Source organism: Triturus cristatus, chromosome 6 (genome assembly GCF_964204655.1).
Source record: "Triturus cristatus chromosome 6, aTriCri1.1, whole genome shotgun sequence".
Taxonomy (NCBI): domain Eukaryota; kingdom Metazoa; phylum Chordata; class Amphibia; order Caudata; family Salamandridae; genus Triturus; species Triturus cristatus.
This window is the reverse complement of record NC_140589.1, coordinates 520,909,484-520,935,484: the sequence shown is the minus strand read 5'-3', so window position 1 is coordinate 520,935,484 and position 26,001 is coordinate 520,909,484. Positions and strand designations below refer to the sequence as shown.

Genomic DNA, 26,001 nt, shown 5'->3' with positions numbered 1-26,001 from the left:
AGGAGAATTTTTGGGGTAGATTGGAGACAATGATAACAGTATTGCTGGACCCAATCTTACAAAAAATATCAATGGTGGAAACCAGGCTTACTAAGGTGGAGGAGATGGTAAGCTGTAAACCATCGGCCCCCCCTGCTCCTAACCCTAAGCTAAATTCAGCCCGTCAAATAATAGGGTGAAGAGTAGTGAGTATGGTCAAGTTGTGAGTTTTTCTGAACCTAGACAAGTACAAGTTAGGAGTCTCCCTGGTGATATTACTCCTGGTACTTCTCGCATCTCCATTCAACCCAGGCATCTTCCCAAAACATGTCACTTAATTCCAGAACCTAGCGATGCAGCCAACCTAGAAAGTGGCGCATTAGGCGCTAAGCAGCCAGGACAAAATGAAGTTAAGGATTCTGAGAGAGGTTCCAATTTACCCGATCACTGAGATAGGTCCACGAAATCCCCACAGAACTTAAACTTGCCCCTGAAGCAACCCTGTATACGATTATCTTGACAAACGTACCTTCCTTACCAAATAACACCTTCGAACATTGGTCGACTCTGAGGAATAAGTCTTTATATTTCCTCGGCCAAAGGACCGACATTACTGACTTTCTTTTCTCTGAATTTAAAATGGTAAGGAGAATAGGGTGGGTGGGCACCTCGGCAAAAACATCAAGTGGCGATTGTGTTGTGTTAACCTTTGTTTCAACATCTTTGGTGCGCGCAATTCTGGACAGGGGAAGTACTGGGCCCTTTAACCCTAATGACATCAATATTCTTCCCCTTGGTTATTTTTATCAACCGCCGAAACATTTGAATTTTTGCTGGCCACCACTCGAAGGAGGCGATTGTAGAGGGAATAGGGAGTCTAGATTCCGGATTCCCGTGAGTAATCGATTTGATGCTTTGAACCAGTTAGAGGATGTTGACTGACTGCCTCTGGGGCCTTATCCTCAATCCAACTTGGAACCTGATTCTCTCGAAAGTAAGAGCAAGTTTGGATTAATTAGGGTAGGAAAAACCCACCCTTTTATTCCCCTTAATGGCTGTCAAAGGGAAGAGGATCTGGGGAAGACAGCTTTGATCATGAATATACTTCCTAACCCTGTGGATAGCTTAAATGTTCCACAGCTACCCCATGATGCAGTCGAGGACCCATTAGGTTTAGTAACCCCCACACCCGCCTTAGATGGTGATAAATCTGCCCTTTGTCATATTGCATCATGGAACGTTGCTGGCATCCGGTCAAAGCTAAGTAATCACTTGTGTTGGGATTTTGTCTTAAAAGCTGCCATTTTATGTTTTCAAGAAACCTGGTCGAAAGAGGTGGTCCATATGAATGGGTTTAGAACTTATCACATTCCAGCAATAGACGGTCTAAGTGGCAGGGCCAAGGGTGGTCTCTGCACTTATATATCGAGTGCTTTGAAGATAAAGGAAATTACGATGTGTGCTAACGACCTCTATTTTCAAATACTTACACTGGACATTGATGTGAAACATTGTCTAGTTTTAACACATTTTTACAACAACATTCCCCAACCCGAAGTAGGAACTGTTATTAAGAATATCAGAAACCTATTGAAATCCATCAGCAGAAGCAAGGCGAAAGAAATGATAATGCTATTGGCAGGTGATTTTAATTGTGCGCTATGTGCCAATGCTGAAGATAATCTATGAGGGTTCCCAATTGAAGAGGGGGGTATGCTCATCCCATTTTCGGCACTCTGCCCTAGGGGAACAACTAAACGAATTGATTTTCTCTCTTGACTTGGAATTTGTTAATGATTTGTGTCCAACACCTGTCTCTATGCCTTGGACTTTGATTGGCAGGGGTTTATTCTCCACCATAGACTATGTTTTAATGTCAAGCAATCATGAGCAGAGTCTTCACTCATTCCATGTCTAAGACATCTCCCTCAGCAACCACTTCCCTTTGTGCTTGTCAATAAAGTTAACATCAGATAAAATGGTTAAACTTAGCACAAATGATCAGTTGCTTGAAAATATAGTTATTGGGAGTACAAATGGTTTTTCTTTGCGCTGGTCCATGGTAGACCAGGCAGCAATAATCAAGACAGTGGTGGACAGATGTTAATTTGCCATCGAGACCGGTTTGTCCGAAACAGCCGCCCCAGATAAGATTCTTGCCTCTTTCCTGGTGATATCCCAAACCATAAAAGAATCCCTGCTCAGGCGTACAAACAGTAAAAAACATGTGAGTGAATGGTTTGACTCCAGGTGTACGCAAGCATATTCTCACCTAAAAAGGGAGTTACATAAATCCCCTAGGAATTTGGCTGATCTGAGGACCGCTAGATGGGAATATAAACAAGCAATTAAGGCAAGGAAAAATACCTTGAAGAAGGAGGCATGGAAGGCATTACACACGGCCTCATTGGCGAACAATATTTCGGCTTTTTGGAAGGTTGTTAAAACACCTTTTCTTTTACCTAAGGCTGGCCCTACCATCAAAATAGCAATTAGTGAGGATCAATGGATTGAGCATTTTTCAAGAGTATATAACGGCGTGGGAAAATCTGACAAGACGGGTAGTAATAATCAGGGGGACTATAACTTTAATTTACCCCATCACAACTCTGGCTTGTCGTTTACCCCAGATGAAGTGGAGCGGGCACTATCCAGAACTCAGGGAGGGAAGGCCCTCGGGCCGGATGGGGTCCCCGTGGATTTGTTCAAAACTAACATTTCTCTATGGGGTCCCATCATAGCCCAGGTGATTACAGCTAGTTGTAGTACGTCTTTTTTACCTACCTGGGTAGAATCCACCATTGTGCCCATTATTAAAAAGGGGGACAGGCAGGACCCGGGATGCCATAGGCCCATTTCTTTACTCGATGCCATAACAAAAGTAACAGTTAGAATAATATTAGAACGCCTCCAGGACTGGGCGGAGGAACACTCTGTTCTGTCTGACCTGCAGTACAGTTTCCGTGCTGGACTTGGAACGACAGAGCAGGGCATAAATCTATCAATCCTGGTGGGGAAATAGCTTTTGTGGACCTCACAGCCGCATTTGACTGCGTGATCCACAGCAACTCTGGCTTATTTAGATATGGGGGTTGACGTTCAGATTATTTATTTTATTAAGCGTTTTTATTGTGATGCCAAGGCACGTGTGCGTTGTGGATTGAAGGGCGAATGTTCGGCTGCATTTCCAATTAAGAGCGGAGTCAGACAAGGTTGTGTTCTGGCCCCGTTTCTTTTTAACCTTTATATTAATGGGCTGGCGAACGCCCTTCTTAAAGACAAAGATTTTCCACAAGTGGGAGGATGTCCAATACCAGCGCTTCTATATGCGGACGAAGCGATGATGATGTCCCGCACACAGGTTGGTCTTCAGAGAGTGTTAGAGAGCTTCTCTCTTTTTATGAAAAATCTTGGCTTGAGAGTAAACTCCTCTAAGACATTCATTATGCGTTGTGGCCCTAGCATTAAGAAACCCAAAGACATGTTTGTTGCATGGCAGAAGATCGCAGCAACTAAAGAGTTCCCATATTTGGGAATTCTTTTTGCACACAACGATACCTGGGGACAAACAGTCCTAGCAAAAAAGCTGGTACTCCTACGAACAACAGCAGCTCTAACCACCTTTGCTAGAAAGCTGGGAAAGAGACCATCTGAGGAGCTTATCAAGATTTACAAGGTAAAGTGTGTTTCATCTGTTGTATATGGGGCAGGAGTCTGGGGGTTTACCGATTCGATCGCAATTCAGCGCATAGAAAACTCTTTCCTAAGATATATTTTATCAGTTCCGAATAGTACTTCATCATACATATGTCATGCGGAGCTGGGGCTCTCTTTCATCTCTGATTTAATAAAGCTAGAGCCTCTTCTTCTTTGGTATAGGCTATGGACCAAAGAAGAGGCCAAGTTAAATAGGGATATATTACTAGACGTGTTAAAATTGGAAGGGGCATTGAAAATCCCATGGATAAAATATGTCCGTAACACTCTAAAAGATCTTGGTCACTTAGAGTACTGTACGAACCCCCTATCTATTCGACAAATAACAAGGAAAAAACTGAGAAAAGAGGGTCTTTTGCTGTTGGATTCCAACAGAGCATCGTCTGAAATTTTAAAACCTACCGTACTTCATAACCAGATGATTTTAACTACTTTTAACATTTAGCCCCATTTAACTTTGGTACCCGGAGTTTACGATAGATTTTTATTAACTAGATTCAGGATGGGAGTATTCTATACACTAGTTACTCTGCCTACAAAGAACGACTGGTCTCAACATCTCCCTCTTTGCCCTTGTGACAATAACTCTAATCAATCTATGATCCATGTAATGTTAATTTGTACATTTTATACCCATCTAAGGAAACTGTATTTGGTACCAGTTTTAAAAATGTTTGGGCTCCTTCAATGTCGACCTGCTTTACTTGCATTACAACAGCTTGATAATGCGGACACTACTTTAGAATAGCAATTTATTTGAAGCAAGTCTTGAGACATAGGAAGTATTTGCTCACTTAATCCCTTTTTTGGATTTAGTATATGTGAGTTTAATCATGTTTTTAATTCTACAATGTATTTATATCGAGATGATATTTATATTTATATTATTTTAGGCTATGAAATGAGGTGTTTTTTTATACTGGTATGAAATTTTTAATGTTATAAATTATGTATTGCTGTGTTTTTCTATGTGCTTTTATGATTGTTTTATGCAGCAATCGAATAAAGCTTATTGATTGATTGATTGTGTCAAATAATACTGTTGTTTCTTAGATACTGTACACTGGGACCCAGCTAACCAGGCCCCTGTGCATGTGCTGTGACCGCTAACAACGTGTTGAATTGGTTAAAATACCAATTGCTGCATTTAACTTAACTATAAATCCATAGAATATGGTAACCAGGGCCTGTAAGTTAAATGTGACTAGTGAATTACAGCATCTATTGTACCACCACTAATGTAACAAGGCAAAGCTTTTCTTCAGCCCTGCCCCTGCAGCCTGCAGGCAGTTTTCAAAACTGCACTTTAGACTTGGCAAAAAACATCTTTTGGTAGGTCTAAACTGTCTTTTGTAATACTTATATGTCACCCCTCATATAGGCCACATGACAGGGTGCATGGTATTTAAAAAGCAGGAGAAGTATTCATGTTTACATGTCCTGGCAGTGAAAAAATTCCAAAATCTCTTTTTCACTGTGCTAGGGCTGGCTTTACCATAGAACAGCACTAGTTACATTCTAACACATTATAATGCATAACTTCAGTTTGGGAATAGGTAGAACCAGGATGCAAATTATCAGTAATTTAGAGTCCAAACAAATAGTTAAATCAGATTTTAAGTTACTATTCTGAAAATGCCACTTTTAGAAAGCATTTTCCTGCATAAAGCCTTTAGTAGCCCTTTCAGAGTTAATCCACAACTGTCACCTGGCAACCTGCTGGGAGATGCGAAAGACTCCAATGAAAGAGAACCAAAAGGGCATTCAATGAGAGAGAGGAGTTGTGATCTCCTCCTGACCAGATGGCATGGGGATGTGCCCACCAAATGCACAAGCTTCATAGTGACACCCTCTGTCATAGACAGATGGCTCTCACCATGCCTGCCAAGTAGCCAGATTGGCACCAATCCCCATTGGGGGTGGGGACCTGTTCCAGAACAGGTTTGCAGGGGGGGTTAGACTTCTCTAGAACACACCTCAGAAGTTTGGCCAGAGCTCTGCACAAAGGAAGAAAAGTTCGGACATATTCATTTTAGGTAGAGGGCGCGCTGTGGGATAGCTGTTCAGTAAAACGCAAAACAAGTGATGCAAATGAGGGTTAGGTCACCCCAGGGAACTTTTACCCCATTGGTTTGGGAGTGGCCAGGAGATTCCCTCACCAACAGGCTAGCACTAGGTATAAGAGCTTCCTCAGTTCCCTCCTCAGAACATCTCTAGAACTGCGGAAAACAGATGAAGGACTGCAGCTGCTGTTTATCCTGTCGAGAGATAGCCCAAGGGTTGGTCCTGCTCTCCACTTGGATACAGGACAGAAGAGTGGACATCAAGGGCTAGCAGCATAGCCTCTTGTTCAGCAGCAGGACCAACAAAGCTGCAAGATGCCCAAATCTCTGCTGAGCTCATATGACCAGTTCCAACTGGATTTGACTTGGACCATGCCGGTGGCTTCTGAGAGATTTAGTCCTAATGTGGAAATGTGGATTTTCCTGGTCAGTTATGTCCCCTATCTTGGACCCCAACGGTTCTATGTGCATGTCACAAGTACATGTATGTTCCCCCCAGTTCCAGTTATGAAGACGCAAATACATGTGCGTCCACCGTCAACATGTCCTCTGTCAGATCCGCCATGAATAGGCCGGATATTCCATTCCTAAATATGAAAGGCCACCGGCTTTATATGGTTCACTTATGCCATTTTACAGTCCAGGCAAGTAGGCCCTGATTCTGTCATCAAACTCCTTTTGCCTTCTGCCTCTGAAAGCTCCAGTCTGAGCCTGCATCTGTGACCATGAACTCTGTCTCATTCTCTGCGCGGCTCACGAAGCCTGACATCAGCCTATTCTCTGCCAAGAGCTGTATTTCACCTTCGAATTATCTGCTTCCCCCTCAGCCGATGCATTCCTGCCTAGTAGCTTAAGTAAACATTCTTCCAGTTACCAAGCAAAAGGCCCGGCTTCTCTGTCCTCATGCAAGTAATTCATAGCCCTGTCACCATGGAATATTCCTACCCCCTCGCATTCAGTGTAGACACTTAGACGCTTGTACACACACGCACAGTCAGTATAGAATAGATTCTGTCCGAGAGTCCTTCTTTATGGATAACATAGTTCTTTAAACATAGGATGTTAGATATGATTTGGGATTAGGTTGATCTGACCCCCAGACTTTTCGTCTCCACATGTAGAGCTAATGTCAAGTTCCCTTCACCCCCTAGTTACACGTCAATTACACGTCATGCTGCTGCGCGCGCATCTATGCCAAGTATTATCTTATAGATCCACCTATGCATGATATCATAACCAATCATGTGTCTTTTTACTCCTTATTACACCCATTTTTCGGTTACGCAGGTACCACGTCAAGTTCCTTATCAATTATTACGCCTACTGTATTTGCTTCATTATAACGTATGTACTATAAAAGTTACTTCTTGTCAATAAAGTATGTACTTCACTTCCTGAACCCCGTGGTGATGGAACTTGAAGCATCCGATTATAATCGATTATTGGAATAAAGCCCATTCAGAAACTCTAATATCACGGATTCTGCCTCTCATTTTTACTGAGCTATTTTATTATGATTATGTATCAAATTCAGTCCAGGTAAAGGAATTTTTATTTACCACATGATGGCGCCCGAATAGGGACACTTTCTCATCTCACGCGCCGGCGGTGAGTTGTAGGCCCGGTCTCCTGCCACAGCTGGACGGACAATTACGCGTACCAGCAGGATTTCCTGTATCTCCCTCCGGTCAAGCGGGGGCGACTGAGACTACGATCAACACCCAGACGAGGCGGTGAGAAGTGCGAAGTATCCCGACCAGAGCCTAGCTGAGAGAGCAAGATCCGAGGTATATCGAGACCCACCAGTTCGAAGTCTAGTCCAGTTCCCGACGAGTCGAGTCGAGTCCAGTCCGGTTCAAGTTCAAGTTACTGAGGCCTTCCGTTTCCGAAGCTACCCGGTGAGTACCATTTCTGGGGAGGCATTTCTGACGTGCACATAGGTTGTGCCGGTCAAGACGGGTTTGGGTACACAAATCCGGTCTGCACTGTTTTAGCAGTGTATCTGTACTGTTTAGCAGTATATCAAGTATTCCGAAGTATCTAGTAAGTGTCAAGAATTAAGCATGGTGATTTAGTTATGCAGACGATCATCATTGTTGTTTCAGTTAAAGGTTTAATGTTTTAATGTTTAATGTGTTAAACGTCTTGCATATTGTGGTATGAATGGTTGTTCATTAGTGTGCTTTTTGTATTAAGTGTGTTCAAAATTAAGTATCGGATCAGTTGTCAATATGCCGCTCTTTTCGAAGTTAAGACAGATTACTACTAGAAAAGGGGTGCTTGAAGAAGCAGTTCCTATTCCTCCTAGGGATACTCCAGGGCACTTTATGTATCACAAGCATGGCTTAGATGCCATATTATTTCTTGATTTATGGGTAGATTATACCAAGGGATTGCCAGAAAGTCAAAGGTGGCCCGCAGCGGGAACCTGGGATGCAGAGCGCATCATGAAAGTCGAGGAAGAATTATGGAAAAGAAAGGTCAGACAGTCACAGAAAGACGCTGTTGAGTTATGGCGTAAAGAATCTCATAGACGTACAGAAAAAGCACGTAGACAGGAAGAGAAGAGTAAAGAAAGTTCAAATAAAGTTCAAGAAAATCTATTAATTGAGGAAGGTATCCGAGTGAAATCGGAACAAGTAGATAGACAAAGAAATGCCCTTATGAATGGTATGTATCCCCTTCTAGCCGAAGGATTACCTAAGGCTGCTCCAGAGATGCCAAAAGACTTGCCACCCCCATTATTTCCAATTAAGGTACATCCTAAAGGACATCCCAGAACCGCAGAAGATGTTTTTCTTTCCTCATATTTAGATGACGCAGCTCCCGAGTATGCTAACCCCGCACCACATAGACCGTCAGGCGGGGGGGTTCAACGTCAGGATCAGGTATCTGCCCCTGTGCAACAGCAAGTCCCGACACTAGCTTCGGCAAGCACATCTGTTTCCGCATCTGTCTCCGCAATCGATTCTACAGTGGTGTCCACACCTATAGTTGCTGTGTCACGTTCGACGAATCCTTTCACACCCGACACCCCAGATGGGGCCACGGGAGGTGCTAGCAATACTTTTACGCCACCTAGAATAAATAAACTTGTTTTTCAAGAGTCAGCGCATTCACGTACACCCAAATTCGTAAGTGAACGTGCACTTAAGGAACTTCTTATAGATTGTAGATATGACCAGGTGGTCGGTAAAGAGGACGAAATGGTCCTGGCATCATTACGTATCAGACGAGCCGCAGGGTATTTAGCGAAGTTACCAGGAATGACTGCACATCTAGATAAAATATATCATTTTGTTCAAACAGGGCGAGATCCAGAATGTATTAACAGAGCTATGGAATTCCAGAAAGTAGAGATACAAGGGGAACTGTTACGTTTCCTCATAAACTGTGTGATCAGAAATCAAGACCGACCGGGGGTAGACCCGGATGCAATGCATATTCTTACAAGATGGAGCCAGAATATATCAGAAGGAAGACACGATAAGCAAAATTGTATAATAGCCATGTGCCGAAAGATCCGTAAAGAAATAGAACGGATACACGAAGAGAGATTACAGACAGACGAGTTCGAACAAAGCGAGGAAGAAGGGTCAGGACCGCCCGCAGGACAGTTGGACACCATAGCCTATGTAGGTAGAGGAAGATCTTGTCATAGGGATCAGACTAGATGTCATACTGACTCAATACGTCCGATATGTCCAGATAATAACAGGAATTTCCAAATACCTATAATTAATATAAGGTCTAACGAGCATTCGTTCCAAACTGCTGACAAACTACTCCGAGAACGAAGGGGTTATCATTTTCTCGATTCTATGGATGAACAAGATTTAGCCAGGGCAGCTGTCCACTGGGTGGACAGTCCCGGAAAATATAGTGATGCTACAGTAGTACACACATTTTTGAATCTCACCCCAGATGAACAGAGGTTGGCTGGGATTTATATGATTCAACAACTCATTATACTATATCGGAGTCAGCATTCGGACCCTGGTTCGTTACCTGACATATTGACTGAATTGCTTACAAATAAATGGAGAGGTCCAGGTACTGAATTAATTAAAGAAATTCTAATGTCAAGAAAGCAGTATATTCTTTTTGTATGCTCAGAGCATACCTCATTGCCCAGCAAGGAAAGAACAACGTATCACATGGATAGACAGAATCCCTTACGAGAAGTACACCCAATAAAAGGCGAGGGCGACGAGTTTAGGCGCGTATTTGTATATACGCCCATATCAAAAATAGAACTGTTAGAAATGAAGAAAGTGGTACCTAGTCATGACAAAGACCCAGCGGGTTTTCACCGAGAAATTAAAGACATGTTACTCATGGGAGAGTATACCTATCCCGACATTATGACGATATTAAAGGTGTTGATGCCTGCTGGCATTTATGAGAAACTCAAGGAAAAAGAGTGGGAGGTAGGAGACCAAAAGATAGAATGGTCAGTGTTAGAAGCGGAAGAAAAGGCCCGAACTGCAGGAGCAGGACTCGGGGATAAAACTAAAGCACTACCAGGTTTGCTAGTACAGGTACTGCCACGTTTATTAACTACGAAAAAGGAAGATTGGGGTACAATTTCAGCCTGTAAACAGAAGCAAGATGAAGACACTAGTGATTACTATGCCCGATTTGAAAAATGTTTTGGTATAAATAGTGGCATAAAAGCAAGTAGCGAATCATACCCGCATCTGTTTGTAACAAAATTAGTAGAAAATGCTCTGTCCCCGGTAAAGAATAGAGTATTAAAATTCGAGAGTACCTGGCAAGGTAACACTCCAACACAAATGTTACAAATGTTACAGTACCATCACAATAGAATTAAAGAGGAACAGGAACATGAACACAGACGCATGAAAGACACAAAAATGAAAATGCTAGTTGCCCAGACAGTACCAGCTGAAGGACATAAAAAGGGTATGACACATTCCGATTCAGCAGGACCGGTAAAAGGGACATGCAATTATTGTAAGAAGCCAGGTCATTACGTACACGATTGTCCAGTTCTAAAACATAATATCGCCATAGGTAAAACACAAGAAAGACCACGGCCACTCAGACAAGATCAGAATGAACAAGGAGCTATGCAGCATGCCCAGGCCATGCCAGCCGCACAACAGCCAATACAGTTTGTGCCAGCTGCACCACCGTTGCCTGCTGCTGCCACACAGACCACAACACGACAAATGTATCAGACTGCACAGTATGAATATCCTGAGTATCAGCGTTACGCATGAACTAGCCTAGAGAGGGAAGTTGACTTACCCCTTATCGAGATTCCTGTAGATCAAGAAGGACCTTATGTACATAGTGAATTATTAGGTCAAGATAGAAAATTCTTACTCGATACAGGGGCAAGTCGAACAACTATAAAACGTAGTGAAGTTCCAGGGGCACCCCTCTCAGGGTCTCAGAATATCTCCCTTGGTTTTTCAGGAAAACCTATTGTTAATGAAGTATCACAGCCTCTTCCACTTACGATAGGACCTTTGACACGAACTACAGATTTATTGCTTACTAAATCATGCCCAGAAAATCTGTTAGGAATTAAAACTCTGAAAGCCCTAGGAGCCATAATATGTTGTTCTCCGGAAGGAGTAAGGTTGTTTTTACGTGATTTTAAAGGTCACTATGTGTCTAGAAATATGGATCCCCGACTACAGACTTTACCTACACATCTATGGGCACAAGGCCCTACTGATGTTGGTTGCATGAATATTACACCATATCGAGTCACACTCAAGGCAGGAGTGGTGCTACCACGAATGCGACAATACAAGTTACCACCAGATGCTGTAGTGGCTTTACTACAAATCATTGACGAGCTAATTGCCCAAGGAGTAGTTGTAGAAACAGACTCCAATGTATGTAATTCACCGATAATTCCGATTCTTAAACGAACAGATCCTACAGCCCCGCCAGTATATCGATTGGTTATTGATCTGCGCGAGTTAAACAAATGCATTGTGCCACAATTCCCTGTGGTCCCAGATATCTCGTCATTATTGACAGCTATTGATTCCGAAGCAACATTCTTTACTGTAATTGATCTCAAAAATGCCTTTTTCAGCGTCCCAATAGATCCGGAAAGTCAATATTTGTTCGGATTCAGTTTAAATGGGCGCAGTTTTAAATTCTCACGCGCACCTCAAGGATTTACAGAAAGCCCCAGCATCTATAGCCAAGCACTGAAACGAGAACTTGACAGTATCCACATGCCAGTTAACACCGCTCTGCTTCAATATGTCGATGATCTGCTGATCACCGCCCGAAGCGAACCCGAATGTGAAAAAGCATCGCTGACAGTTTTACAATTTCTAGCCGAAAAGGGGCACAAGGTGTCCCCTTCTAAGCTGCAATTCTGTGTCCAGCGAGTTGTTTATCTTGGACACTCGCTGTCCAAGGAGGGAAGGCAGCTTACACCCGACCGCATTCAGTTAATAGCTAACATGCCAATACCCAAGACACAAAAGGAAGTACGAGCTTTCATAGGCCTCACGTCATATTGCAGGCAGTGGATCCCTCAGTACGCATTTCTAGCAAAACCACTCATTCAGTTAACCACACAGGAGGCAGCCACACCGACTGTTCTCCCTTGGACTCAGGAACATACACAAGCTTTTGAAAGCTTAAAGAAAGTTTTATGTCAAGCACCCGTTTTAGCAACGCCATGTTACAGGAAACAGTTTACACTCTTTGTTACAGAACGCGAAGGTACTGCCTTGTCAGTACTCACACAGGAACAAGCAGGAGCACACAAACCATGTGCTTATTTTTCTAGTACATTAGATCCCGTAGCTCAGGCTTTACCTGCATGCCTGAAATCAGTAGCAGCGACAGCTTTAGCAATCAGACAAAGCGATGCTATAGTGTTAGGACATCCATTGACAGTTCAAGTACCACACGCAGTAGAGGTTCTTGTGAATAGAACGCAAACACAACACTTGACCATAGCCAGACTTACAGGATATGAGCTTACATTGTTTCAGCCACATATAGAAATCAGACGCTGTAACACATTGAATCCTGCCACACTTCTACCTGTAATAGGAACAGACCCACTAGCCCATGACTGTATTGAAGTTATTACGATAACAACGAAACCCAGACAAGACTTAACCGATGTCCCATTATCAGACCCAGACCTGACATTGTATGTAGATGGTTCATGCATGAGAACAAGTACAGGAGAGTTAGTGGCCGCTTACGCAGTCACAACAGATACTGAAGTCATTGAAACTAATCGTATAAATACTTTGTCAGCTCAAGCCGCAGAGCTCATCGCTCTGACACAAGCCTGTATTCAAGCCACGAATAGGGATCCAAACGGACCAAGGATGGATGATGAAGGAAAAGTCTGTATGGTTCCTTCCTGACTCAATGGTCCAAGTTATAATCAACACTATACATAGTCCAGCACATCTAGGAGAAAAAGCTATGCTAGACAGCATTCAACACATTTGGTTCAATAAACATTTACGAGCAGCAGCAAAACAAAAGGTCCGTACCTGTATGATCTGTTGTCAGTTTAACCCAGGAAAAAGCGTTCCCGTAGAACAGGGTGGATTTCATACTCCTAACCATCCTTTTGAAGTACTCCAGATGGACTATATCCAGATGGAACGATGTCGAGGATTCAAATATGTTCTTGTAGTTGTCTGCGCTCTGTCCCGTTGGACAGAGGCGTACCCGGTTTCAGATTACACTGCCCCGACTACTGCCAAACAGTTGGTTCGAGAATTCTTCCCACGATACGGTTTACCACGTGCTGTTTACTCAGATAATGGCCAGCCGTTCTCATCCGAATTAATGAAACACGTTTCACTTCTGTTAGGATACCAGTGGAAATTCCACTGTGTCCGACACCCCGAGGCAGCAGGTCTCGTAGAAAGACATAACCAGATACTGAAAATCAGAATGTCCAAAATATGCAGAGAAAAAGGTGTCGACTGGGTAGTAGCGCTACCCGTTGCACTCTTTTACATGAGAATGGTAGCACACTCTCGAACAGGGCTATCCCCGTATGAGGTGATCTTCGGCAGACCACCGAATATGTGGGGGACGCCCATACCACGCAAAATAACTGACATTGACTGTAATATGCTGACAGATTACTTGGCTTCCTTGATGTCTGCACTACAATCTTGTCGTTCACAGGTAGCTGCAGCCTTTCCTGACAACACTGAGGTGAAACCCCATGACGTTGTTCCGGGTGATCTTGTGTTTGTGAGGAATTTCGACCGAAAGACCCAGCTGGAGCCCAGGTGGAAAGCCCCCAAGTTGGTCCTGTTGACCACGAGGACAGCCGTGAAGATCGAGGGCCGCAAGGGCTGGATTCATTCAAGCCACATCAAGAAATTTCATGGACTATCCTCGGATATAGACACTGTGCCCTGCACTCCCTCACAGACTGATTCAGAACTTCCCTTTGTTGAACCAAATGACTCTAAGAACTACAAACTAAAGCTTAGGCCCAAACAGTCGAGCAATTTGATTGTTTAAGTCCTCTCCAAGGTGAAGCGGTTGAATTGTCTCTGACATGTATCCCTTGGACCTGAGTAGAGAAAATACCCGGAAAATGTTGAAACGACAGGCGTATTGTAAATCACTGCGTAGCTACTGTATGGGGACATTATTAATTCTGTTTTTATTGAGTCTTTTAATAATTATTACGAGTATGTTGTTGCACATATATTACCCTATTTCTAGACATGTTTATAATGTTACTACTGAACATTCTTTTAGTGACTTACCTCCGCATGAATTATCTTATAGACTTGCGCTGCGCAATAACACATTCATTAGTATGTTACATCATTCCCATCAGACTAGTAATGCCACCAATTGTTGGGTGTGTGGCCGACTCCCTCCCTATCAGAATTATGAAGGAGTCCTGCCTTTCTTTCCACATCCATTCACACATAATGGCTCCTGTGGAGCATGGTTTAGTTTAATCAATTCCATAGACTCAGACACAGCAGTTTACCAAGATCATTGGATATGGGGAAACCTGAACCTAGTCTTACTCAAGGTCTGCTACCCTGACAAGGAGGGTCGCCCCAAAAGAACAGGAACTGATCTAGAAAATGAAGTATATGGATTAGGTAATTTTACACCTAATCTCATGATTCTAAATGTCGTATCCGAAGTTGAACTAGTCTTGCCCACCATGTCAGTATTCCCAGCGAAGGGTGAATTGTGTGTAAGAAAGGTTGGTTCCATACCTATGGGCCATAGTAAATGCAATACTATAGTAGAATTCCGTGATCAAGGCAAATCTTCATTTAGAGCTTCTCGCCACTCCTACTTCATATGTGGTCAGACTGCATATATGCGTCTACCTCCAGATTGGGATGGTACCTGCTACATTGCATTCCTTCTGCCACCTGTTTTTCTAGCTCCTCCTGATTACCACAGAAATATTCATTTAGTACACAACAGAAAGCGGAGAGATCTCCCCATTGTCGATTACACTGAAACGGCATGGGACAAGTATGTAGATTTTAATAAAGGCATCTTTCCCTATATAGGTACTGTTACTAATAGTAAGCTGATACGTAGATTAACCAGAACCCTTGAAGCAGTAGTGAATGAGACTATTTCCGCCTTAGGCAATTTAACAGAAGAGCAGTCTGCTATGCGGATTGTTGTGCTTCAAAATCGTCTTGTCCTTGACGTCATCCTGGCTGATAGGGGCGGAGCTTGTAGGGTCATCGGATCAAGTTGCTGCGTATTCATACCAGAAAATTCGCCATCTGTATATAAAGCCATCACTCGCCTTCATAAGATTGTAAACCAGATACACCAGAACCCAGGCACTTGGACTTGGTCCAGTTGGTTTTGGAGTGTGATATCAGCCTGGGGATGGAGAGTTTTATCCTTCCTAGGTATTGGCTTTCTCATATTATTCAGTTGCTGTCTATGTCTACAATGTGGACCAGCGATTTGTGGTCTGTGTGCCACATCGTGTATTCCACCACCAAGATTTCATTCAAGATCCCGGAAGAAGAAAGAAGAACAAATGATGCTATATGAACAGATCGATGGATTGATGAAGATCGATATCTCTTGAAGGGCAAGTAGGGGGACAAGGAGGGAATGTGGAAATGTGGATTTTCCTGGTCAGTTATGTCCCCTATCTTGGACCCCAACGGTTCTATGTGCATGTCACAAGTACATGTATGTTCCCCCCAGTTCCAGTTATGAAGACGCAAATACATGTGCGTCCACCGTCAACATGTCCTCTGTCAGATCCGCCATGAATAGGCCGGATATTCCATTCCTAAATATGAAAGGCCACCGGCTTTATATGGTTCACTTATGCCATTTTACAGTCCAGGCAAGTAGGCCCTGATTCTGTCATCAAACTCCTTTTGCCTTCTGCCTCTGAAAGCTCCAGTCTGAGCCTGCATCTGTGACCATGAACTCTGTCTCATTCTCTGCGCGGCTCACGAAGCCTGACATCAGCCTATTCTCTGCCAAGAGCTGTATTTCACCTTCGAATTATCTGCTTCCCCCTCAGCCGATGCATTCCTGCCTAGTAGCTTAAGTAAACATTCTTCCAGTTACCAAGCAAAAGGCCCGGCTTCTCTGTCCTCATGCAAGTAATTCATAGCCCTGTCACCATGGAATATTCCTACCCCCTCGCATTCAGTGTAGACACTTAGACGCTTGTACACACACGCACAGTCAGTATAGAATAGATTCTGTCCGAGAGTCCTTCTTTATGGATAACATAGTTCTTTAAACATAGGATGTTAGATATGATTTGGGATTAGGTTGATCTGACCCCCAGACTTTTCGTCTCCACATGTAGAGCTAATGTCAAGTTCCCTTCACCCCCTAGTTACACGTCAATTACACGTCATGCTGCTGCGCGCGCATCTATGCCAAGTATTATCTTATAGATCCACCTATGCATGATATCATAACCAATCATGTGTCTTTTTACTCCTTATTACACCCATTTTTCGGTTACGCAGGTACCACTTCAAGTTCCTTATCAATTATTACGCCTACTGTATTTGCTTCATTATAACGTATGTACTATAAAAGTTACTTCTTGTCAATAAAGTATGTACTTCACTTCCTGAACCCCGTGGTGATGGAACTTGAAGCATCCGATTATAATCGATTATTGGAATAAAGCCCATTCAGAAACTCTAATATCACGGATTCTGCCTCTCATTTTTACTGAGCTATTTTATTATGATTATGTATCAAATTCAGTCCAGGTAAAGGAATTTTTATTTACCACACTAACACCAAAATGGGGATCAAAAGTTCCTGGAACCTTGGTTGGTGTTAGAGTGTATTCTTTTTCTCTATAATATTGCATAGCAGGATACTGAGAAACTTTTTCTGAACATTTCACAAAAAGGTCCAGAGGCTACCACCGACCCGATGTCAAACTGCCAGTCATACTCAACTTGCTGGTTCACACCACTGAAAGGATCCTGGCTTCCAGAAAAGTTTCTAAGTCCGAACATAGAGGAATCTGCTTGGACCAACTCCAAGCAGCACTCTACCACCTTCGATACCTTCATTGGCCTGATCTTCGGACTTTGCCTGGACAGAGTTTTCCTGCCTTCGCTGTCGAGAGCCTCAAACTTCCCGCCAATTTGGAGGATACCCACAGAGTTCTTGCACTACAGCTGGCTGCTGTTGATGATTCCCTCTTCAGATCCAGCTGGCACTCTGACCCACCAGCTATCTCGTCAATGAGGATTTTCTCCAGAAAAAAGACTAAATCAGAAGCTAAACATTCCACCAGGATGAACCTGGTCCTTGTATCTGACCCACACTCCATCACGGTCGGCCTTGACTTTTGAGTTTTACCCGGTATAGTGCAACCAGATACCAGTGGTTGTCGCATAGCACCTTTTGCCACTAGAACCGCCTTAAAATTTGAAAACTCATATCTCCAGTTCTCTACATCGAATTGTTGTTATTTTGGTGTCTATTTGCTCATGAAAATTTACTCTGTTTTTATAAATTGGAATGGGATTTTTATCATGCAGCTTATTTACTGTGTACCTGTTTTTGCACTGACAAATGCTTTACACATATCTCCTAAGTGTAGCCTGTCTGCTCTGTGCTACAGCTATCAAGGGTTGAGCTCCGGTTTACCTTGACCTAGTGCAGAATTATGCTATTATTACTTGGTGATGACCCACATCATCTTCAACTGCTAATCGACTTTCTCACAATCTTAATTAAGTTACTGTCATAAGATTACCTTTTCCCTGTCTAGGAAAACACATCTTTCAGATTCTGGAAAATGAGTGTTGTCAAACTTGCTTCAAGATCACAGCTGTTGAGTCATTTTAATAAAAAACATATGGTCAGCTGAAGCATCTCTAACTATCAATGTTTCGATGTCCTCAAGGCTATAATGTCACAAGGTCTTTTGCAAAGCATTGTTTGACTGATTACTCTTTATACCATACAATTAAGAACATGTTTGCATAGTTATGCTGTCATCCACATTAATTAACTCCGGTGCAACAACTCAAAGAAATGGCATATTGGAAAACACAGTAGAGTTGTACAATTTGCTACTATGGAATATCATGCCAGCAGATCTTGCATGTATCTCTCCTCCCTCTTATCTTACATGTCCAGGCTCAACATCTTGCTTCAGGAAGCCTGAATAGGCGAGAACTAGCTTTTCCAAGCAAGCCAGGTAAAAGATCATTGCATGTCTGAGGTTTTGTAATTTTATGGTCCTATTCAAAATGGCTGGTGGTACTTTGTATTTTCTGATTAGCCTGTTGTTCTTGCAAGACTTTATGAATGCCACCGAAAATGATGTTTTTCATTTTACTGAAAGGACTAACAGGCACATGCATCAAGCACAAAACCGGTCGCAAACGGGCAGATTCTCAGAATCTGCCCCTTTGCGACCGGTATTTTTGCATTTGGGATGCATCATCCCAAATGCAAAAATCGCTATTTAAGGAATCTCAAAATAGCGATTCCTTAAATAGCGATTGCATTTAAGGAATCCCTAATTGAGATTCCTTAAATGCAATGCATTACAGTTTTAAAAATAGCGATTTCGCTATTAGCGTGAGCAAATTACCATGAGGCTGGACCTCATGGTAATTTGCGATAACTTAGAAAAATGCACTTATTTGCATTTTTCTAAGTTTCATGTTGCCCACACACATGCCCTTAGAGCATGTGTGTATGCAACATTTGTGCAGAGTGAACATACATGGGTGCAATAGGGAGTCATTTTGACACCCTTGCACCATCGAAATTGCGGGAGCAATTTGCGAGTACCTACTGGTACTCGCAAATTGCTCCCGCAATCTCCAATTCATTCCTATGGGCCCGGAGGCCCATAGGAATGAATGGGAAGACATTCCTTAATTGCGACTCGCAATTTGCTAGTCGCAATTAAGGAATTTGTGGGAATCGCTATTTCTTTAGCGATTCCTACATGCATAGGGTTTTGCTATTCCTTAATTGCGATTCCTTAATAATCGCTATTAAGGAATCGCAAAACCCTATGATGATGCATGTGCCTGTAACATCGTAAACAAGGACATGCAATTTGCTACAACTGAAGAAATACTAATGCCTGTTCCCTTAAGCATTTTAGTGTCTACTTTTGTAGGTACCTAACATGAGGCCTTTCAGCCAGGTTGCACCCAAGGAGAATCATTTAAATTGAAAAATAGGGCTTGGGTCACAGGCTCAATTATCCAAGAAATGGAGCCGTCTAAATCTTGATGGATAGTTTTAAGTATCGGACAAAGCAACAGCGTGGAGTGCTAATTCCAGCCCAACAGCAGCATGCAATGTTGTGAACTTTACCACACGTTCTTACAATTTAAAATGCTGTATGCAGTAAATCTTTGGTACTGATGTCTAATTGACAGCTGAGGTTGGCGGGGTATACAAGATTGTGTCATGGGAAGGCTTTGAAGTCAGAGACACGCATAAAGTGTTTTCAACAGTGACTTATGGGAACTGTAGTCATTCAGGTTGTTGTTTCTGCCTGCATGATGGGATTAGTTGAAGTCGAGAGGTGGAGTTAGGTGTACGTTTTTGAAACAGGTTTAACAGTTTGATGGTATTCCATACTGGCGTGCGTGAGAAGCAGACACGTTTTGAATAGAGAACTAGAAGTTCTTTTACGAAGGTTCTATCGACTTTTGAATGGGGTAGATTTATGAGGATGAGTCATCATGAAATAATGGGCCCTGGTAACACCAGGCAAGGGTTAACAAGGAAGGGCGAATAAGGCTTCACTGGGCACAATGTGTTTAGCGTATAGTTGCGCGTTTAGAGGGCAAACGTCAGCCAGGCAGCTAAGCATGCTATGGATTGTTTGCTCTATTGTTTGATTTATACAAAGTGGTCTGAACACATAAACTAATGTCAATGTTTTAATGTTTTTAGTGAACCCCTGAAGAAGGGCTACTGGCATCCAGAAATGCATTGGGTTAATGAGATCCACTATCAAGAATGTTTTATGTATATACCATGCTCTAGAAAAAGGCCTGGATAGGCATATTTGCAGCAGAAGAAACGTTTTTATACATACACTGCCCCACATGTGACAGGAATAATATTTGGTGAAAATAACTAACCAATTTAATATATGGAATAAAATATAAACATGGATTAACTACAGAGTACTTTGGTGAATATATTACGGAGTAAGCTGTGCGTCCGGACGGAGTGGAATGCTGCTCCAGTTTTCTTCATTATGTCTTCAGGTCCCATTGCCCAGAAGAGTCTTGGTGTGATCTTCATGGTGATAATAAAAATGATGAAAAAGTCTTGTTGATGCCGAAACATCCTCATTTTGTACATTAGATTTTTTGCAAGTAGAATGGACAGTATTAAGCTTTGACTGGCCTGTGGAAAGGGGGCAGTTATTGTAGCAGGTGAATGAGTTGATCATGGAGGTAATTAAGCTGACATGGGTCTGTAGACAGTACTGATCAAATGGATTTTTAGACCTATTTGGATATGCAAAATACTTTCTTCAAGTCTCCTGGTATGATGCTGTGAGTTTGATATGTTGTAGCATAGTACATGTTGTGACCTACTCTGAACTCTGTATCTGATTGCCCTATTCGAAATGAGGTAAAGGGTTGCAGATTGGGGACAGTGGGTCATTTAGCATTGTCTGTCTAGTTTGAAGATATATCCTAATGACTGTCCGTGCAGGGACTTACTTACTATGCCCAGTCTTGACCTGTGGCCTTCTGTATTTGGGAGCCAAAGAAGAGTTCTTTTTGGCTGTTGCATGGGCTTTGCATCAGAAGTCAAGAAGGACTTCATGATATAGAGTTACCTGCAATTGTTGCTGGACATAGTGCTATGCCAATAACATCACAGTTGTCCAGGCGACTAGGATAATAAGTACAATTCTATAAGTTGTTGTAGAAGTGCAAGGACCTAATGAAAGCAATGGAATACTTTTTGGGTTACTTAGTTAACTTGAGCATTAACAGCCAGGTCCCGATCGGACAATTCCATCAAATATCACGCCTTTCATTTTGGACGGGTATTGGCAGGGTCTTCTAGTTGTTGGTCAGTTGCAGATGAAAGGCTTAGATAGATTGTCCCATTAGTAAGACATTGGCATTTCTTCATTCATAGATGGCTAGTTCTGAGATCTGCCACGGTGCATGCCTCAGGCAACCTGCTACGTGGTGCCTGTCTCTTGGAGCTGTGTATCATCTGAGTACATGTGGTATCTGATGTTGTGGTTTCCAATGTTGTGTGTCAATATAGTTGATGAAGAGCATCAGGGAGAGAGAAGACTCTTGGAGGACTCCATATGTTATGTTGCAGGTTCTGGGCAGGAAGGAGCCGAATTTGACTTGTTGAGTTTGGTTTTGTAAAAACGAAGTAAACGATACTTGTCCTGTCCCTCCGATTCCCAGAAACATATCTAGATGACCCATGCAATGCTAAAAAAAAAAGAAATGCATAGTCCCTTGTCTCTGGCATTTAGGTGCGCTTAATGGATATTTTTGAAAGGTGTTCTTTTCCTTGCAGAAGCTTGTAGCCCAGGTTCCATCTTATATGTGTCCAACCACCTTGTGCCTCATCCCCTTACTTACACCATAAACCTTCGTCCTCTTCTCTCAAACGTCTTGTACGTTGACTCATCTCTCATGAACCATGTGCTACAATCCATCCTACTTGTACTGCAATTGCCTCACTGATGTGCCCCAGTAGACACTGTCTTCCTTCTAATTGCTCCCCTCTGGGCTGTACCTCATTCATTTTACTGGTCTATTTTATACCATGACCCATTTTCAAATTCCCAGGCAAATGCCTATCTATTTGAATTATACAATTTTCTACTGGAAGGCCTCAAAAAAGCTTGTGACTAAGGAGGAAATATTTAATTCATGAAAATTAATGATAGTAATTTACAGCTAGAATAAGTAGATCTGTAGAAAATGGTCTGAACACAATGGGCCTAGTTCAAAAACTGCATTTTTTTGTATGTGAAATAGTAATACAGGAGTACAAATCATGCAGCACAAAATGCTGTTCCAAACCTACCTCCAGAGACCTCCGTTTCTGCATGTTGTATCTTTTCTGTGAGGGCATCTACACACATGCAGATACACATTTTAATAGTGAATGTTAAATAAACCGGGGGGAGTGGCGGGAAAATGTAAGATTAATACTAAATGGGAGAGGTTTCGCGGAATGTTAACAACATTTTGGGAGGGGCATGCTAATACATAACACACAGCAATACTTTGTAAGACTTTTGCAGTTCATAGCAAGGTTAATTATACCCAGCCATGGAGTCAAGAATCGCACATGGTCAATCACCGGTTCTGCAACACGCTCTCATAGAAAACAATGGAGACAGGATAATAAAAGAACACAACAAAACAATTAATTCTAATAAATACAATTTGTTTGAGATTAAATATCATGCATGTATTTCAAAGTGATAAATAATAATGATTTTTTTTACATTAATAAACTTAATTAAGAAATGAAACTTTTCTTAATCTGTTTAAAAAATGTAAAAGATTTTTTGAAATAATTAAATAAATATGACTTTTATCCAATTTTACAAAATATTAAATAAAAATAAGAATCAGTTGTTTTGCTTACAAAACATTCAGTTGAAAAAGTCGTATTAGTTTTCTTAGACCAAGGGTAACTTAGCAAAATGTTCCATCTCTTCTCAAAGTTCTGGGATTACTGAAGCCCAAAACAAATTTGTGGTTCACTCACAAAAGCATTTATAAAAACATGAGTAGTACATCATTGTCTTTGATGGTTTTGTTAATTAGCCCTGAAACGTATAGATCCTTTATAGTAAAAATTCAATGAGGGCACAGTCTTTCATATTTCTACCAATTGTCTATGAATATTCTGCCTTAATTCAATTTTTTTCCTATTTTAGATACTTAATGACCAATTCCCAAAGCCACTTGACAGCACTACAAGAGTACTAATTTACATTTTCCAAAATGCCTTTGAAAATAGCAGCGGCTGCTCCTCCGTAACGGCAGTGGAGCATCGCCCCACTTCTCAGCACCAGCAAATGAAAAAAAAATTGATAATATAACAATTTTATTAGCATTTTATCTTTCATTCCCTGACTGAGAGATCCCATGCTGCAAGTCTGGTTTGGGGCGGGGCTGAGCCATCCTCTATGGACAGCAGGGAGGAGCAGTGGTGGGCATGTCGGTTTGGCTGGCTGTTTTAGGACGACCAAACCGGTATGCACATTTAGATTTCTTCAACCCAGCTGTGTTGTAAAGCCGGATGGAGAAAAGCCAGAGACTCCCTGTGCCTGAGCGAGTGTTCAACCAGCCCACTCAGGCCAATCCTGGAGCTGCTCTCATGCTGGGTAATAGCATGAGTGCAGCGTCTAGATCGGGTGGGGAGTCTGGGAGCCTGTGTTGTGTGGCCACCGAGAGGAGGCCGGCAGTGGAACCAATAGCTGCAGGTAAGTGGGTTTTTTTCATTCTTATTTCCCCACGCTGCTGTACCAATTTCTGTTGCCATCAGCCACCACTGGGAAACAGGCCCCTCCTTCACAAATTTTAACTGCTAATGTTGCATGCTGCAAGAAATCGCTCCCTTTCTAAGTAAAACTACTGCTTAGAATCTTCATTGTTCTTATTTGGGAAAATAACCATTTCGTTTTTCGGACGTAGTGTAGGTTGTTCACTTAGAAATATACATGTGCGGTTCTGTACATAACTCCGATGTCTCTGACTTAAACCATGAGCAAAACAATGGCAGCTGAAGAAGAAAAATCATGCTTATCCACATTGCCACTAAACCATGCCATATAATTCTTTTGAAATGGTGACCTAAATATTTTTTAAAAACGGTACCGGTCATAAGATATAGTTTCACCCTTCCAATGGTTTCAATGGTCATTTAACAAATTTCTCATGTTATACCTGTTGAATGATGAAACTTTGCACTGTAATACGTGATTTATGGCAAACTATGTTGCAAGCATCCATGTTTAGGTCAAACGCATCTGAATAACATCACGTGAATTTAATGAGATTCATATATTTAAAAATGTCAAAACAAGGACAAAAATTAATGGTCATTGTCAGGAAAAATGATTGGAAGGCAATGCAATAGATTTTCCCATATAAATATATATATATATTTGTATATTTTCTGTTGACTTTCTTTATAGGTTGTCCGCTTTTGTCCTAAGATGTTTCCTTCAAGCACGTTCCTTTATAAATATTGATCCATCGGTGTTGCAGAAGACAATAACATGGATTTTCCAACATCAGAAGAAGAATGGTGAATTCTGGGAGCCAGGAACATTGCTGAACAGTGAAATGAAAGGTGGCAACCAAAGCCCTGTCACTCTCACAGCCTACATTACATTAGCCATTGCAGAATATCCAGGACACGAGGTACATCTTTTCAGCAGACACAAAGTAGAATTATTGTTCTATGACATTCATTTGATATTTAATATTTATTGCAGTAGAATATATTGTGTCTATGTGAATAAGTACACCTAGTTATCACACTTTGATCTGACCAGTTTTTAAAGGGTGCATAGATACGTAAAATCCTGTAGAGTCAAGCTGTAGAGTCATGCTTCCCTGCCAGTATTTCATTATTAAAACGCCTTTGTAATTTTTGCCATTTTCCCCTAGTGAGCCTTCCCAGCTTGCAATGTTATTGGGTTTTATTTGGATTGAGACCCCAGTGCATTGGTCAGAGATTGAGAAGAGCATCTAAAGTGCATACCTCTTTGAGAGAATGACTCCTAACCTATTTACCTGGGACTTGTGAGACTAGGACATATGACCTTCTCCAAAGGGACAGAATCGTTTTAGGTTTACCACAGTTACCTTAAGCTATCTGGCAACACCTCATGTTGACACACACACATACACCGCAAATACTGAGAGGATAGCATGACAGATAAGAATAGTGTTTGCACTGTGAAAACTTGGTGCAAACTCAAATCTCTGCTATGTCCACTGAGCTATTTAACAATATTTCAATGACAGTGAAGCAGAACTTGCCCCACAGAAATGACAGAGAAGAGTAATTTTGCAAACTATCAAGGAATCTCAAATCGAATCAGCTAAGTATAAGCCAATAGTTACCTGATTACAACATGTATGAATATAATACAGGCAATTCAGTAGGGCAAGTGCAAGAACAAGTTATTAAAGACAGCATATGCAAAGTGAAAATGTTCCCTTCCCATAAAGGAAAACTACCTAATGCTAAGCTAAGGTTGTGGGTAAGTTAAAAATTCTTGAAGCTGTAGGTGCCTGCAAACACAGAATCGAAAGAAGAACCAAATGAAGGTTCCAATCAAGAAAAGGAAAACTGTACTTGCACTAGAAAGTAAGTCTGTGAGAGAGATGGCGAGAGAGAAAGAGTGAGAAAGAGAGAGAGAGAGGGGATGTCTGTCTGCAAAGGTAGACGAGGCAAGTCTCACCTGACTAAATTATGTCCAAGAGATACATTCCCACTGATTAAGAACAAATCAAAAATCAGATTTACCAAAGTATGTGGTGTTCATCTTCTTCTCATGGATAATACAATTCCAGATTCTTCCATCATCATCTCTGCCTTTACGATGTCCCGAAAAGCAGTATCCGCCTCCTATCCCTTACAGATGCTGAGAATCACAATCCAGACAATTAATTGCAACAAGCATGGCCTTTACACAACAATCTAATAGAAAATAATTTTTAAGTAGAACACAGTGACTCTGGGACCT

General features: G+C 41.9%; 1 protein-coding gene across 1 annotated transcript in view; it reads left to right on the top strand.

Moving 5' to 3' along the window:
* CD109 (CD109 molecule) overlaps positions 1-26,001 on the top strand; it is a 750,032-nt gene that overhangs the window by 598,298 nt on the left and 125,733 nt on the right. The window contains exon 25 of the mRNA XM_085610953.1: positions 24,439-24,667. Within this exon, the coding sequence (XP_085467079.1) occupies positions 24,439-24,667 (229 nt within the window). The remainder of the gene's footprint in view (positions 1-24,438; positions 24,668-26,001) is intronic.